This window comes from Plasmodium cynomolgi, chromosome 14 (assembly GCF_000321355.1).
Source record: "Plasmodium cynomolgi strain B DNA, chromosome 14, whole genome shotgun sequence".
NCBI classification, from domain to species: Eukaryota; Apicomplexa; class Aconoidasida; order Haemosporida; family Plasmodiidae; genus Plasmodium; species Plasmodium cynomolgi.
This window is the reverse complement of record NC_020407.1, coordinates 3,022,480-3,040,418: the sequence shown is the minus strand read 5'-3', so window position 1 is coordinate 3,040,418 and position 17,939 is coordinate 3,022,480. Positions and strand designations below refer to the sequence as shown.

Sequence of the window (17,939 nt, the reverse complement as noted above, 5' to 3'; positions counted from 1 at the left end):
TTTTTTTTCGGATTTTTAAGTATACGATATATGTCGTAACTGCTGTATACTAGATAGAACAGAACAAAACAGAACAAAAAAAAAATCAACTATTCCAGCTATAAATAATAGCTCGCAGTTCAAATATTATTCATAATAAGATTAAAATGATAAATATATACTAAGCGTTGCAATTGAGAACAATTAACATATATAGCAAAGTTTTATACTATACGCTCTTTTTTTTAATTAAACATAATAATATATTAAATTTTCGTTTTCTTATTTTAATTAGAAATAAAAATAGGAAGACAAAAACATATCCAACATAAAAAGTGTTTTCTCGGTAGTTGCGCAAATTTATTTTTTAGCTCTTCCTATAAATTCCGCGTATTACTTTTTATGTACGATTCACGTGAAAAAGTTAGATGAGAAAATTAAGGATAGATATATTTTTTTACATATATATGATTCTTTTTTTGAGATCATAAACATTAGTTCTATCAATACCAAATAGTAAGGCGTAGTGGGTAAATTATAATGTACTTTATGGTAAAAATAAATCGAATTATATTTATGTGTTTCATTTAAAACGCCTTTTGCCTTTAGCTGTTTTGGTTTTAAAATTATAATTAAGCTGTATATCATATCATTCATTTATAAATTTATTAATTATTATTTACACTTTAGGATAAATTCGTAAAGTGAAAATAACCCCTAAGAAAAATAATTTATATAATAGCAACAAAAGTGACTACTAAAAAAGAATGCACTTTTATGTATATTTATTTCTGATAAATATTACTTAAACTTCTTTATAAAAATCTTATTCACACAAACAGAAAAATTACAAAATTTTTGATAACTTTAATAAACGTATTCATGTAAAATGATAAGGCTTTTAAAATTTCAATACACTGAAAAAAATTAAAATCCAAAACAAAATTATAACCTCTTTATTCAGAATCTTCTTATATTTTAATTATATTATTTTCCTACTTGAAATGTTTTATTTTTGCAAAATTTTTAAAACACCTTTTAAATGAACAAACGGAGTTTATCATTACCTTGTTTAAATAAGCATATATATATTGAATTGTTTTGTCTTATCATAGTCGATTCTTTTAAACTTTATAATGAAAGAATGCTAACAATGGTTACCTTTTGTACGCCAGATTAATAGCTTCATGGTAGCAGTAAAAACTCATTTAATGTAACATGCTTTCATGGATACCTCTGAAATGAATGAAAAAACAGCTATATATATCTTAGTATCCATACAAGGCTCTTCTAATATAGGAATAATTTCCCCTGTGTTTTTCTTATCTCGTTGAAAAAGCGCAATCCTTTTACTCTTAATTTTGTCTTAGTTTAAATAAATAATTCTAATTTTAAAAAAATGAAAAACTATTGTTTTAAATTAAGCTCTCACTTTGAATGTTCTTTATTTTTGTCTTTATATATGCTATGAAATTCTTATTCTACTTGCATTTTATAAAAATATCTTTCTTCAATCTGTTTACTTGTTTATTTTTTGTAAGACCACATAAAATTTACTTTTCATAGAACGAAACCATGTTATCCGTATAACTGAAACATATCGTACTATGTTATTTTATAAAAAAAAGGTGAACCTTACGTATAAATTAAAAAAGTGCATATTCTCATACTCTCTTTTCATTCAAAATTTATATGAAAAAAAATAATTTTTATTTATATTGCTTCTTCCATTTAACTGTGTAACGCGTAACAAAAAGGAGTAGACTCATATATCTTATAAGTTCTTAACATTAAACTGTTAGGACAACACACAAAAAAGAACTTTTTGAAAGTTTCACTTCGTTTTAGAAAATGTCCTACAGTATAAAAATATAAAATGGAAAGTAAATAAATTAACATCTTTTTTTCTATCAGCATGCATAAACTTAAAATCGTAGTTAATAATTCGAATAAGGGAACAAAATGATGTTAATATACAAGCGACAATTGTTTATATACTATTTTTTAAGTTGCAGTTGCCTAGTGTTAGCTTGCCCTATTTTATGAGCTTTAATCATAGAATAGTTTCTTTATAGGGCGAATTATTCAGTTTTGGTGATTTGTATATTTTTGTTGCATATTTTTACCCCTAAGATTAAATCGTATTAATTAGTCTTTCGGCATATGTAAACGGGGCACTTTATTCAGTATATCGTCTATATTACTAAATCTTACTGGGTTCATAATTGTCAATTTAGGCATCTATCTCAATCGAAATCTTGGAGTAACAAATCATCCTAAGTGGCTTCAGAATAAAGAAACTGAATTATAACAGCTGTACTTATTATAAGAATATAATATTGAAATACTCTACCATTTTTTATGGCATTAATGAGTAAATGTATTATTATTTACGGGCCATATCTGAAAAGAGCCCTACTTAAAATGACCTCTAAAAATGTGTTCAATTATAATTCCTTATACAGAATGACAGTATAAAGCGTTAAAATTTATATAAACATATGAAATGCTAATTGAATGGAGCAGTGAATAAATTACTTCATTATAAATGACTAGGTCTATAAAACTTTTCATTCTGCTTTTTTAATATCATAATTTAATCATAAAAATTATATTCACATTAAATAAATTCACAACACATATATGCACAATAGGTGATATTGACTATATATGAATATGTAATCTTTCACCATTTCGTTACGTCACTTCTTATGTGAAATGTTGTCATATGTTCACTACTAAATGAAGTTTTAGAAAGACTTATAAATAATTTAAGAACACAATTTATTCTGGTAATCCATGGTTAACAAAGGGGACTAAAAATTTCTTGCCCTTACAAGCTTACACGATGCAACTCGAAAGATACATAACAATTATGTGTAAGTTATTACCTTCTTCTAGATATAAGCACATAATCATGTATCTTATACATATGTATAATTAAAGGGGGAAGTTTTATTTTCATTGAAATTCTCCTTTTATGGACATTATTTTCTTCTCTTTATGTATTATACGGAAAAGTAAGTTATAATATTCAATGGTTACCTATTAGGTCGTATCACTCTTGGCTAAAGTAAATAACTTCCCACCACCACCAATCTGCCCTTAGATTAACTAATATTTCCGCATAACATATGCAACAAACAAAATTAAGAACACATGTTTACTTTTGTTAATATATAACATGTTGTGGAAATAAAGGTCGAAACAATTTCGTTCATATGTCAGTTATTTTCACTTCATACCCCCTCTTTTGGTTTTTAAAATACATAAATTGTTCGTTCACTGATTAAGCACTTATTACACGGTATAACAAATCTACTTCCATTTTTTCACATTTATGAGCTCATTCATAAAAAAAATTCAGTTCATCCGCATGACATTCCTTAGTTCGCTATAAAGCCATAAATGAACTTAAATGATGTGTAACCTCTCGACATTATCCGCCAAAGTAAATCATTCAAGTAATGACAAACATGTAAAACTTAACCGATGTTGTTGTTAAAGAGATGAGGATAGAACGGATAGGAATTCTTGTTAGTGAAACATATTATGAACTCCACAGTATTATTAGACAATACATTGTAAGCGCTCATTTAGTGAAAACAACACTTAGTGATATTCACAACCCAAATTTGGTATTCATATCATATCATAGTTTTTATAAATCCATTCTAGAACTCGGAAGAAACGTTTATTTAAAAGACCACATATTTTAAGCACCAAAAATAGCCAATCCGTAATATGAAGCGCATTTATAGTATAAATATTCAGAACTTCATTAAAAGATAGCCATAATTGCCATTTTTAATGATAAAGTTTAATTGTTACATTTTTACTCCATAAGGCAGAACGGAATGTATATTCATTCTAAATGTGTTCATAATTAAATATGATTGCATGTGTGTTGCGAAGGGCAACGGATATGAATAAAATCATCATATATTAACAATCGACACAAAAATGAACATACGCAATTTTCACATGATGTGCACTGCCGAATAAATACACATCGGAAGGCGCCATATTGATACAACGGCTATTTAAGCGAAAGTGTTTACATACATAAGCATAATCATTTAATTATTACTGAAAATGCTTTAATAGGACATCTATAAAATAAAAGTGGTAAAACAAAATGAACAAACTGAACAAAATAAGCAAGGTACACAAAATAAAAAAAATAAGACCAACATAGATTATATGTATATGGGATAATCATCACACATTTAAAAAAACTTGGACTAAAAAAAAATAGAATGAAAATGTTATTTTGTACTGCAAGAAGGTTTTACTTCACTTGTTTTTTACTTTTTACGAAAAGTACAATTTTTCACATAACTTCCTATTTTGAATGTTTCCCTAAGTACACTAACTTATTAATTCCACCCATTCATATCCTTCGCACCTCATTCTGGATAATGCAGTTACAAATTGCTCACTGATTATTTATTTTATTTTTTCATTCTCCAATTGGAATGTGTTCGCGTATACTCCATTTCGCCACTACTGTTATATTACATTCCTGTAGCACATCCTTTTTGTCCCTTTTAATCTTAGTAATTACCAAAATAAGAGTCTATAATTCTTTCAATTATATAATTTTTTTCTTTCACCTTTTCATTAAACAACGATTCACTTGTGTTAATCAATTCTTCTTCAAATTTTCTAATTGAGTCCCGGCTCTCATTGATAATATCTACAAATTCGTTCAGTTCAAAAGATTCCCGATCAAGTAAAGCATAAAAACGCATATTGTAAAAAACTTCATGCTCTTTTTTTCTTCTCCATATGATGTCAGAACAATACTCCAATTTATCATCCACAAAATCATCATTTGCCTTATATTTTTCTGCCAGAACTGTAAAATGTTTTGATAAATCATTCTGTATACTATCAAATTTACCTGCTTCAATATAACGCAGTTGCCACCATATACTATTCATGTCGCACTTACATGGGACACTTTCCAATGTATTCACTAAATGATATAACTCTTCTTCGGTTAAATGTATGTGCTCTTCAAAACATTTTTTGCGCATTGTAGATATATCAACAGAACTTAATTTTATTGGTGCATTATTTTCCTCATTTGTTACATAATATGTTGATTCGCATTTTTCCTGTGTTCCACAACTTGAATCAACTTCTGAAGCAATTAAATTCGTTCTGCCATTTTTATTTTTTAAAGCATTATATCTACAATTGTTATTTTCGCACAAATGGCTTAAATATCGATTATTTATTTGCGTCTGTGACACGTTCATTTTATCAAATGAAAATATATTCTACGGAAAAATCGAAAAAAAAAATTAAATGATGTTAACAAAAGTTGTATTCACACGAATGTGTAATGCAAAAATATAGTCTCATCTGCACACATATTTTTCGTCTTACTAGTAGCACTAAAAAAATAATAGTGGCTAAATATACGGTAGAACGCGTACAACAAAAAAAACATAAAAAATATCTGTTCTCATTATTTTCACTACTCATAATATTAATATATGTGTGACAATTCGTAACATCGAAATTGTTGTTTCTTCAATGTATGTGATTTGATGAGCAATAACACCCCTTAACGCATGCACATTTAAAAAGTTTGTCACAAAAATATGCATAATAAATGAATATATATAAATATATATATACATATATACGTATTATCGTTTCCGTAAAAATATACTCTAAATTTATATTTATTGGCAATCACCGCCTTAAGAGAAATAATCACATAATTAAATGTAAATCTAACGTTTAATAAAGAACAGAAATAGCTACTTGGCAAAACGAATCATTATATTACCACGAAGCATATATACAATTTTTCAAAACAATATTCCTAGAGTCCATTTATCCTTTATTTTGTTCAACAAAACCAAGTATTATTATCATTCCTTAAAAGTTCAGAATTGTCCCAATTTTAATCGTTTCACAAAGTAAACATTCTTGCACAATTTAGACTTTTCCGTATATCACAAAAAAAAAAGATTACAATTCTTAATGTTCCATGGTAAATATCATGGAAATAATAATAAAGGAAAAATTTCTAAATTATTACTATTCTTATTTTCCTTTGATAAAGGGAATTCAAATATTTTATAAAGCATATTTACCCTTTAATTTTAAACCTTTTTTTTTTTTTTTAGCTTAAAAATTAGATCCATCAACTTTTTTTCTCTTATGCACCTTACACATTCACCCAGAAATGATTAATTTTTTTACACATACTCCTCATACTATCGTAATGAACTTAAAAAAGTTCAAACAATTATATACCTAAATATACGATAATCCATATTTAATGTATATTAAAAAAGAAAATAAAATAAACGAGAACAAATTGATTAACGTAATCTGCGCGCGATATACTGCAACTTTTATACTGCCCATTTTTTGTAATAGAGCTTACAATTGTTTTTTCCAGTTTTGCAAAACTTAATAAATATTCATTTTAAAAATTCCCCCCCTTTTTATTTACATATATTATTAGTTAGCGCTATTTTTTTATTTTATGTATTCTGAATAAACGTAATGGGGAATTTCACTTAATTCATTTTTATGTGTAATTTCCTGTTAACAGTTTATATAAAACCCATTAGAAATATGCAAAATGGAGAGGAAATAAAGAATGTAAAAAGGATCGATCGGTTTATTAATAAATGGTGCATTAACTGTGTTCAAAACAGAACATAATGTAACATAATTAATTAATGGGATAAGGGCTATGCTTCAATTACTTCTTCAAATTATTGTGAATTAACACCTAAAAGATTGTTACGATGCTTCAGTTTGCTGTATCTCTTTATAGCGTAAAAATTAATATCATTCATAGGAACCGTATTCTTTTAAAAATATATATATATATGTATATATATATATATTTACTAAAAAATCCACAGAGAATAATTAAATTTTAGCCATTCCTTTAATTTTGTTTTTTATAACGCACATTTGTTGTTTTATCTTATCATTTAATTTATGCATTTATAATGAAATTTTAAGAAAATGATACCTCTGTAAAACGTGTACACCTTATTTAGTATAATTTTTCATCATTGTGCGTACGAAGAAACATACCGTACATACATGTACTTTTTAAATTATAATCTTATCTCTGCTAAAATTCTACAAAAAATGTTAACATAAGTATGCATAGAACAGCAAAATTGACAAAACTCGACATGCTCCTTTTTGAAGTGACAAAAAATTCCTACTATTCCTCATTAAGACAAAAATATAGTCAAAGCTTATGTCCTAAGCACTATCCTTTCACTGACAACGTTAATTAGAATGCAGGATGTGTCTTTAAACGCAGAATGCCTTAACAAAGGCTATATTTACACATATATATATATTGCATACAATGCAACATACTACAACAATGTATGCATGTACTAAAAAGTAGCTCACTTTTTTAGAGGAAAAATACTTATATAAACCTCTCCAATGCGCGTGAACCTCTTTAATTCAGTAATCCACTAGTCCAATGCTATTAAAAATCATGGTATTATACACTGTATTTTCTAACGTTTTTTTTTATCATTAAGACGGATTAGTACCTCATAATAACACATCCGCAAGTTTCTCAATTCCGTTAATAGCATTTAAAATTCTTCGCATTAAAAATTAGGTACTTAAAACAACGGCATAGTAAAAGAGCACATGTGTATAAGGCCCACGATATACAGTATTTTGTTACACGGCGAAATACATATTTTTTGACTGCAAAAAAGGCGTTACAAGAATTTCACTAAATTTTCGTTCTAGATGACGCAGTTCTTTATAAAGTAGCTCTATGAGTGATCATCGCTTTAAATTAAACAAGGCGTCACGCGTTAGATGTATCGATCATCCTTTTTTAATGCATTTATACACCGAAATTAATTTTAATATAACGTAAATTAGAGGAACATCAAATTATTCAAAATACTCCACCCCAATTTTTCTTTCTTTTTTACCCCTCCATGTTGAAATAAATATGTCTATACAAAACAAGCAAATGAGTGGTTATATAATTCGTGTTTACAAATCTATAAGGTATAACAAGAATAATTCATTATATATATTTATGCATATCCCTGCATGTATGCAGCAAAATATATATTCATCCCTATACATGAAGGAATTAAGAAAAAAAAAAAAAAAGAAAGCACATTAAAACTTCTACAAATCAATACATATAAATAATTTAAACATAACAAATGTATGGATAAGTAAAAATGACCCAAAAAAAATCAAAAGACATCTAAGATGTATTAATAATATCCATGTTACGTATAATAACTGTTTAATACTAAACTCATGGTGCATATTAAATTTAAGACTTTATAATGATAAGAGACTCGTGTAGAATATAATATCGGATAACGTTATTTATATGCCACACTTAATCTACGTTATCACTCTCATAGAATGGCATCTGGTTGGTGGCTATACGTTATATATATTGTACTTAAAAAAAACGATTACGCGCATATTTTAAAAATCCTCCTGCATAAAGCATTAATATATCAATTCCCTTTCCTGGTTCATTCAATAACAATTCTGCAAAAAATAAAGGAGTAATAGGAACATCATCTCTTTTGGTTTTCTTAGATTTAATTTTAGTGTTATTAACACTATTTCTTGTGCCTTTAAGATGTTTCGTATCTTCTGCAACTTTTTCGTCCATAGGTTGATAGGTACTTCCAGAGGATGCCTCCCCATCAATTCCAGTTTTTTCGCTTTCCTGTTTTTCGCTTTTCACAGTATTTGACCTTTTTACGCTTTCTTTATCACAGCCAGAAGGTATTTCAATGCTTGTAACTGCAGTTAATATTCTTCCATCTCTTAGATGTAACGTTTTTCTTTGGTTACTCTGATAAGAATACTCTTCACCGACATTCTAAACAAATAAATAAATACACAAATACATATATATATGTATATATACATATTCGCGTGTATAAGCTTACGAATGCAGATAAATATCCCTATCATGGACATGTGTTAATATTGCTCAAAAAACATGAAAAAAACGAAATTGAAGACATCACGTATTTCAATCATCTTACGTCTTTACTGGAACAACGTAGCGTCCAAATTAATAAGGTAAAAACAAAAAATTTCATGCAAAAATTAGACATTTTTCCCCTCTTTGAGCAATTCTTTTGGGTTTCCATTTTTTCAGTAGTAATATTTTTCTATTTATATTTTTTATTATATTCGTCCAAGAGGTATACTTCGTTTTTTAAATAAAAACATATAAATAAGTAAATGAATAAATAAGTATAAATACATATATACGAATTATAACCTTTTTTATAAGATTTTTTGCTTTATTCTAATAAAGTGTATGCAGAAATGTTGGTCAAATGGGAATAACGCAGACAGGAATGAAACAACATAAACTGATTTAATGACAATACGGTATAATTTTTTAATTATATATAGAAATATGTAACTTTTCAAAACATATTAACATTTTAACATACAATAATACTAATTACTAAATTTTTTAGTCTTACAATTTTGTGAACGTTAAATAAAAAAAAATATAATGAATTTTTCTTTCAAAAACCCTTAAACTAAAATTAAATATAGAAAAAAAAAAAAAAAAAAAAAATTAGAAATGAACCGAGAAACATAGCTGCAATTCTGAAATAATATTTAAAAAATCACATTTGTTGTTCCTTAAATGATGGTGCCTAACTATATATACAACATTAATTTTAATTTGAATAATGCATTATTATCATTATGTCTTAATTATTTTTACGTTTTTACCGCCGCTTACGTCCTACTTATAATTAAAACATTATTAACGTATCACGCATAAAAATTATATAATAACGCGGACCTAATTGTTAACCCGTTACGTCCCAAATAGCATATTTTGTTGCGTACAATACCATTTCATATAAATTTATGGCGGCTTTAATCATTTTATACCATCTTTTATTATAAATCCTATTATGTTATATGTATATTTTTTATTTACATCCTGAGGTAACAAAATATATCGTATATTTTCTCTTAAAAAAAGGATTAAATATATGGAGGTAAGTTTGAAAGGAATCATTTCTAATTTATCTACGCAAAATTTTTATGCAAATAACACGTAAGTGAAACTTTTTATTTCCTTTTATAACAAAAAAATAATTAAAAGATTTTTAAGTTAAAGAACAAAGATGCCAGAAAAATTCAAAATGAAAAAAAAAAAGAATTTACTTAAAAAGAAAGATATCAAATCAATCAATCAATCATTCCTCTTTTACAATTTTTGCATAATTATTAAACGTTTCAATTTAACCATGAAAATAGTAATAAGCAAAATATATTATCATTAAAGCATTAAAACATTCCAGCATATAAAAATGTATTTACTATGTTTCTTCTAATAAGTTACCCCAAATTAATTGTTTTAACGAAAAAATTATGCTAAATGTTACTATTCCACAATAACAAAAATTTTTAGAAGCATTTTAAAGCAAGCTGGTTAGCATTATATACGAATTGAGAAAATGCAGATAACTCTCTAAAAAGTTAGCAAACTCGATTTAAATGAATGTTTCTATAACATATTTTCATTTGCGTTTTACTACTTAAAAATTGTTCTAGTAAAACGGCAAGCACTGTGAAATTATACGCTTGTTTCAAGTTATATAGAGAAAAGGAGGGGAATAACGTTAATATAAGAAGTAGAAATAAAACGAAATATTGTTACTTCATGTCTATATCATTCAAAAAAAAGAATAAATGAATACAAGCTTTGTCTAATAGTGAATGTTTTCTCTTTTACAAATAAAATCATATATAGATACTAATATTTTTCGTCGCATAGAAAGATAGCTCCATTTCTATAAAAAAAAGAAAAGTTTTTCGTTGCAGTTATAACTTCCTGAGAATTAATCGCACACCAGTATCCAAAACGTCCATTATATAAATATTTCAATTTCCTTATTACATAAAAGAATACCTAAGTGATAGTAACAAACCCTTTACACATTATGTATCAATATAGCATATTTATAAACATTTTTTAACGTTCCCTAAAAACGCTTCTACAAGTTAATTTATAACTTAAGTGAATGTTCCTTTCAATAATTACTGTTATTATGAATATATAATGGGTTATAATCAGGAAAGGAAAAACCTTATCTTTTCTTATTCATAATAACTGTAGCTCCTCCAATATTTTTTGATGCATTTATTTTTAAACGTTTCCACTGACATAAAATTTATATGTACAGTTCATTTTGTTTCAAAACTATATGTTTTAGTTAGTTCATATTTATTATGCCTAATTAATTTTTAACCTTTCTCAAGAAGATATCGAAATTGAATAAAATGTAGCTGTGTCTGCATTTTCATCAATGTGCGCAAAAAATCATCGGTGTTCTCTTCACTCAAAATAATTATTGATCAGTAAAATTAATATACATATATTTATGTGTATACAATCAATGAATTGGAAAAAAAACGCTTGGCTAATAATATTGTGCTGCGCATTAAATCAAATGTTTTAAATGTAAAAATACTTTTAACATTAGGTTGAAATGTCAAAATTAGTTTTTACGTTTTTATAGAATCCTCTTAGAAACATAAAGAGATACAAAATAACTACTATTTGTGTGATCCCCCAAAGTGGTCCTACTTTTTCAGATGCACGAAGAACCTAAGAAATATGTATTAGCTAGGGCACCAATAAATAAAAATAAACAAACAGCACATCTTTTAAAATGATGTAACAAATTATTCTTAATCTATCTGCATATCATGCTAATACAATATAGGCAGAAATAATTCAATTAATATGTAACCCAGTGATTTAAGGATAATTTATTCTTTTATCATTTTTTTCTAAAATAAAATATTAGATCATTATAGCCTTACGATTCTGTACACATTTAATACTGCAATGCGTCCTTATGATGTTTTTACCTAGGGAAGCTAGTTCAACAGTTAGGCATGAGATTACTAGTAAATAGCAAGTGCATTACAAAAAAGTTCCAGCAGAATATATTACACTATGTCTAAACAAATGGTTTAGCATCGTTTGTATGAATATACAAGTTTAGAAATAAATACAACAGGTTGTTCTTTCAAATGGTACATATGATTGCATAGCAAGTAGCTCAAATGTTGCACAATAAAAAAATCCTTAAAACACAAATGATTACACTTATGTTTATTATATAATACTTTTTCACCACATAAGTTGCTAGTCAACTTAACGCTTACCACCATTTAATAATTTAAAATAAAAAAGATAATATTGATAAGAACATATTCACAATTTCATATAAAAGTATGAACCCTCCACCTTTAGATTAATAAGTCTATTAATTTTAATTACTTTTTTTTTAATAATGTTTTTTTTTTAAATATGTACATTTTTTCCTATTACAAAAGTATGTCTTCTACGGATTTTAGTATTTCATTCATGTACGCTGCTTTACATTTTTCGCTTGTATCAAAAGATGGCAAATATAATAAAAAAATATATATTTTTTCACTTCACAAATCTTAGTTTTAGCAATTTTTTTCTTAATGTAATATTTGAATTAATAAATTTTCAATACACACAAAAAGGTAAGTCCAAGAAACAACAATAAATTACCATGTTACCAATTCATTAATAATATATGACTCTCCTTATTAGAATACAAAACATTTAATAAAAAGTTAAAACATGTTAAAAAACAATTGAGCATAAAAACCTGTTTAAGCTTCATTCATTAGAAACTGTTAATTTGATTTATATTTTATCTTTTAAAACAATCTCTTACATTAAAAATATATAAAATTAAAGATATAATTTGTAACTCTTTTCTCTTTTTTTATTTTTATACTTTCTCCTTTGTGTTTACAAGAATAGTGTGCAAAAAAAAAAAAAAAATCGCATGCAAGAAATTATGTCTTTAGAAAATATTTTTCTAATTTGTTGCATTTTAATTGTAACTGTAGTTATTTAAAAATGACATATATATATATATATTTTTTTTTTTTTTTCTCTTTTGTCAATTTAAATTGTAAGAATAACATAAAACCTACATTATTAGTTTAAAATGTTATACTCGTTTTTATTATATCGCAATTGCCTTATAATTTACATTTATTTCTGTACAAGGAATGCATATATTTTTTATTCTTTTTTTAGTAATACTGATCCAGTTCTTCCCTTGTCCAATAACATATTAGGTTCTGTCAAGTATAAATCGTTGTACACTTTCAAAACTACATATAAAAACTGCTATTAAATAAACGAAATTCTCTCAATATTTCTAAATTATACATAATCAAATATTTTTTGCAAAAATTTATTTTTTTCTTCTCTGTTGTTAAAAATATTTGTTGATATTAAATTTGATTTAGTTTTGATTAAGGCAAAATATTTTTTCTGCTTTTCAGAAGAGAGGTGGTAAAAAATATATAATATACATATATGTACATGTAACCACTGCGTTTTATTGAGTTCTACAGAAAAATTACTTATTCCGAAACCCTTTTTTTTGGTTTTAAAACTGGTTTGCAATTTTAAAGAAATTACATATAAGTAAAAAATAAAAAAAAACACAAACATGTGTTCTCTTTCGCCAGTACGTTTACTTTTACCCTATTAATGATAGCAGGCAGCCATTCTTTTGAAGTATGATAAAAATTGAATTTAAGAATTCTACGATGAAGTCTAACTGTTTTATATTTTCACTTTTGATGAAAATTTATTAGAATAAAAATAAATATTCACGAATCCACAAATACACATGTACACATTTTTTTTTTTTTTTTTTTTAATCATCATATGGATCATAATTTTCAGACAGCTGCGCATGATAATGTATGGGATAAGAATATACACCTAAAGGGAAGATTTGGCGCAAGAACTAGCAGATTGTTCAAAGGAAAAACGGAACATAAGTCTCCAAAAAGATATGCATATTCAAAAGAAAAAATAATAGATATATTAGAAGAAAATATAATCCACTTGTGTATGATGACGGATTTCTAAACCTACCTAATGTATTAAGCTATGATGGAAAATATCAGATATCACCCAAGCACTTCACCTTTGTAGACAACATTGACAGACAATTTAGTGCATTAAACAAAAGTGATGATTTAAACAGCTTATTTAATCCATCGGAGTCTGTGAATGATGATGTGCATGATTAATTCAATGACATAAAAAGTGATATCACTTTTGATGATTTAAGTGATGATTTAAAATATAACAATTATTTCGAAGCAAGATATAAGCCAAGAAAAAAAAAAAAGGATATCTTAATATACTGCAAGAAGCAACTAATATAGAAATAACCGATGATTCAATTATTCTTATATTTTTAAAAAAAATTGATTCTAAATTTGAATCAGAAATATTCCGTTTACTGAAAAAAGATAACAAATATTATCTAAGTAAGCACAAACCCGGAATTTTATGGAGCTTTTTAGAAAGAAATAAAATATTTATGCCATTCGTAGTTAACGTGTTCATAATAATTATATGCGCATTACATGTCTCAGATCTGTGTGTCTGTACCTATCAAATATTAGGATTTTTTATGGCAATTTACTTTAAGTATAAAAAACATAAATGTCAGAAAGTTTTGAAACGAAGTTAAAATGCATCACTAAATGCAATCCACTATTTTGTATACGCTTAAAATGTGATATAGGATTCAAAGCAAAAATTCTTTTTCTCGGTACATATTTTTAATATCAAATTATTTGCTTTCTTCTTTTGTTCTCATGAAATGTTCAATTAATAAAAATTTTTAATTTTCCCCTTGAAATATACAACCATACAGATGTTATACTTCCATACATAAAGCATTAGTTTTTTTAATTCTTATGGCAAAACGAATTTGTTAGATGTTTTTTTTGTTTTTTTTATTATATCCTATTTTGACGAAGTTATGGCTGATTTGCTGTGCAATAATTATATGTGTTTGACATTTACCAAATTGCATTTTTTCAATTCATAATGAAAATATTAACTATTCGGTAACTTTATATAATACGCATTTTTTACAAACGGTGTATCTACGTCTTAGAAACTTCTTTCTATTATTATGTATCCTTCTTTTATGACGTTTGTTGATTAAAATATAAATGTTCTAATTACAAAACGTTCAAACACAACCTTCTCATTTTTTGTTTTTTTTTTTTTTTTTCTTATGTTGGTCTTGCAGTTTTGATGAAGACCCTTATTTTTCAATTAGTTAATATACATTATTCCACTTTTCCTCCGCTAAAAATATGTTACGGATTAAATTTAATTTCGTATTCTCTTGTTTTTTTCTTTTTTTTTTTGTTTTTTTTTATGTCACAATTCTTTAAAGAAAAAAATAAAAATTATCACCTAAGTGTATTACACACTGAATGTTATTGTGGATGATAAAAAAGTACCTTTTTATTTTTTCCTTTAATTCGTACAGCATAATGATCCATAAAATGTGTTTACCTATTTTTATATAGCTAATTCTTATATAAAGTTTATAGACACTCGATTATTGTGTACTATGTTAGTTATAACTTAAAAAATTCTTATGAGTTACTAGAACTACAAGTCTTTAAAACTGGCACACGTGATAATTGTATGCAACAAAATTGGGATAAAGAAAAAAAAAAAAAATTCCATAAGGGATGATTTAAAAAAAATCTAGAAAGATAAGTAAAAGAGCAAGTATATAAGGAAGTACCTACAAACTTATATATACATGCTGAACTTTTATGCTATTCCTCATTTAAAAAAACATGGGCAAAAATCTGCCTATGTGATTCCTTAAGTATATTCAAATAGATGCGTAATAAATAAAGAGAACTCTATTTATATGGCTAAAATCTATTTATCAAATATTTTAACATAAGTAACTATAGTATTTCACCTCAATTGCATAGGAATAATGGTACCTATATATATTACGTGAAATTGTGTCCCCCAATTCGATAAGCTTACTTACACCGGTTGATAAATATTCAGACGAAGATCAACGCAGATGTGTGTAACTAATCTTTTTTTTTTTTTACATGCGTAAGAACCTTTTTTATTACATAATAATAGAATATTTCTGCATTTTCTTTATACATTGAGGACTACGTTTTTCTCTTATATCTTTTTGCTTTGTTTTCTAAATAACCTTTCCATTGCCCCTTTATTTCTTGCCTCATTTTAATCCAGGTATATCTTACTTCATTTATAAAATTAATATATACTCTTTTTTGGATATGGGTATTATCAAGAATATGGTATAATTTATTATAAAATTTTCGTTCTTTTTGCATTAGCTCATTTGTCATATCACCGTAGACTTTCAACCACTGCTTATGTTTATACTCATCTGATATCTTGGAACCATTATCATAATCATTCCAATACGTCATTAAACTTTGCAATGCATCAAAGAACTCATTTCTCTCCATCAAATTGACAATAACGAATATATTAATCATATCGGTATAATGCACCATATCACCTAATTTCTCAAGAATGGTATCCACATCATCCTGAAATATGGGACAATTTCTATTTAGGGAACTCTCTTGATGAGTTTCATAAGAAATTTCCCTGTTACTCGTCTGTGTGTTACCCATACTATTAACTTCAGGTATTACGTTATTTTTATTACCTCGTTTTTGCGCTCTACCACCCTTAGAGTATCCCCTCATTACATCATTAAATGAATCCAAGTTGCTATTATCATTATGAGGAATAATTTCCTCTTCGTTGCTATTATACATATCAGGCTCACCATTGTAGTATTCTTCGTTTGTGTAATTATGGTTGTTGTGTTTTTCATCTGCGTATGTTTGACCCTTCCTGTTATTTTCATCATACATTTCACCATAATAACTTTCATTTCTATATCTATCATCGTGATTCGCGTCAGTATATTGCCAATTTTGTCCGCTATATTCATCATACATTTCTTCTTCCTCACAATATTGTTCACGATTTTTATTGCGTTTACGATTCATTCCTACAGAAGTTCTTTTATTTTCCTTATGGTGCTTAACCATGTTACCCTTAGAACCACGTGCATCCTCTAACTTATCATTTAAATCTCTAACATTGAATTCGCCATGATTATCCTTTAATGTATTTGCATAATCGTTACTTCTATTATGGTCTGCAACATTATATGATCCATTACCTTTTCTCGATTTTCTATAAAAAGATTCAGATAACATTCTTGAGCATCCCTTACTACCATATTGTGATTCTGAGACTGTATTACCATAATATACGTATTTATTCTATAAAAAAAATTTAAATAAAAGTCAGAAAAAAAATAAAACAATTTATTAACAATAACGTTAACATTGAATAAGCTCACAAAAATGGAGCAAAAAATGATTAAAAGGAATCATGGAAAAAGCGCCTAACTATCAATAAAAATGGCATTTAATCTTACCTGAAAAAAGAGACATAGTAATGCGGGAATCACCACCGTTATATATCTTGATGGTGCAAATGGCCTGCAGCCTTTTATATTTATTTTTTTTTTTATTCCTACTGAAGTTTTATTAATAGAATAAATTTCACAATTCTTCGTGCGGAAGAGGGGAGTTAAAACTTTTTTCTTTAAAATGTAAAATGCTTCTCTGCTACAGCATTCAATATTAAATATACTGATGTGTCTTTAAGAAAATATATAAAGGTTAAAATACATAAATGAATTGTCCATTTAGATTAGACTAATCTTTCGCATAGACTCATAAATAAATATATATAAATATATATGTTGCCTATTTAAATTCTGTATTGTATAGCGCCTTCTTAACTAATAATATTTTATTATAAGTAAAAGTGCTACCTTACTGAATTTATAACAATAAAAAAAAGTAGAACCCTTTTTATGTGAGCAATTTTTAGATAAACGTTTATAATTTAGATAAAATACATAAATAAAATAATGTACAAAATTGTTAAACCTATATAATATGCACTGTCAACCTCTTTTTTTTATTTTATC

General features: G+C 26.5%; 4 protein-coding genes across 4 annotated transcripts; 1 reads left to right on the top strand and 3 right to left on the bottom strand.

Moving 5' to 3' along the window:
• Positions 1-4,535: 4,535 nt before the first annotated feature.
• On the bottom strand, positions 4,536-5,267 carry PCYB_147760 (hypothetical protein; the record flags this gene model as incomplete). Its single annotated transcript, XM_004225247.1, has 1 exon — positions 4,536-5,267. Exon 1 carries the CDS (start codon positions 5,244-5,246, stop codon positions 4,536-4,538), a length of 711 nt encoding a protein of 236 aa, XP_004225295.1. The 5' UTR covers positions 5,247-5,267.
• A 3,167-nt stretch (positions 5,268-8,434) lies between these two features.
• PCYB_147750 (hypothetical protein) lies at positions 8,435-9,107 on the bottom strand (the record flags this gene model as incomplete). The annotated part of the gene is made up of 2 exons (XM_004225246.1): positions 8,435-8,866; positions 9,036-9,107. The coding sequence occupies 2 exons, from the start codon at positions 9,105-9,107 to the stop codon at positions 8,435-8,437; spliced, it is 504 nt and encodes a 167-aa protein (XP_004225294.1).
• Positions 9,108-13,765: 4,658 nt separating this feature from the next.
• On the top strand, positions 13,766-14,585 carry PCYB_147740 (Pv-fam-d protein; the record flags this gene model as incomplete). Its single annotated transcript, XM_004225245.1, has 3 exons — positions 13,766-13,950; positions 13,992-14,124; positions 14,226-14,585. 3 exons carry the CDS (start codon positions 13,766-13,768, stop codon positions 14,583-14,585), a joined length of 678 nt encoding a protein of 225 aa, XP_004225293.1.
• Positions 14,586-16,059: 1,474 nt separating this feature from the next.
• Positions 16,060-17,177, bottom strand: PCYB_147730 (phist protein; the record flags this gene model as incomplete). Its single annotated transcript, XM_004225244.1, has 2 exons — positions 16,060-17,055; positions 17,082-17,177. 2 exons carry the CDS (start codon positions 17,175-17,177, stop codon positions 16,060-16,062), a joined length of 1,092 nt encoding a protein of 363 aa, XP_004225292.1.
• Positions 17,178-17,939: the final 762 nt, after the last annotated feature.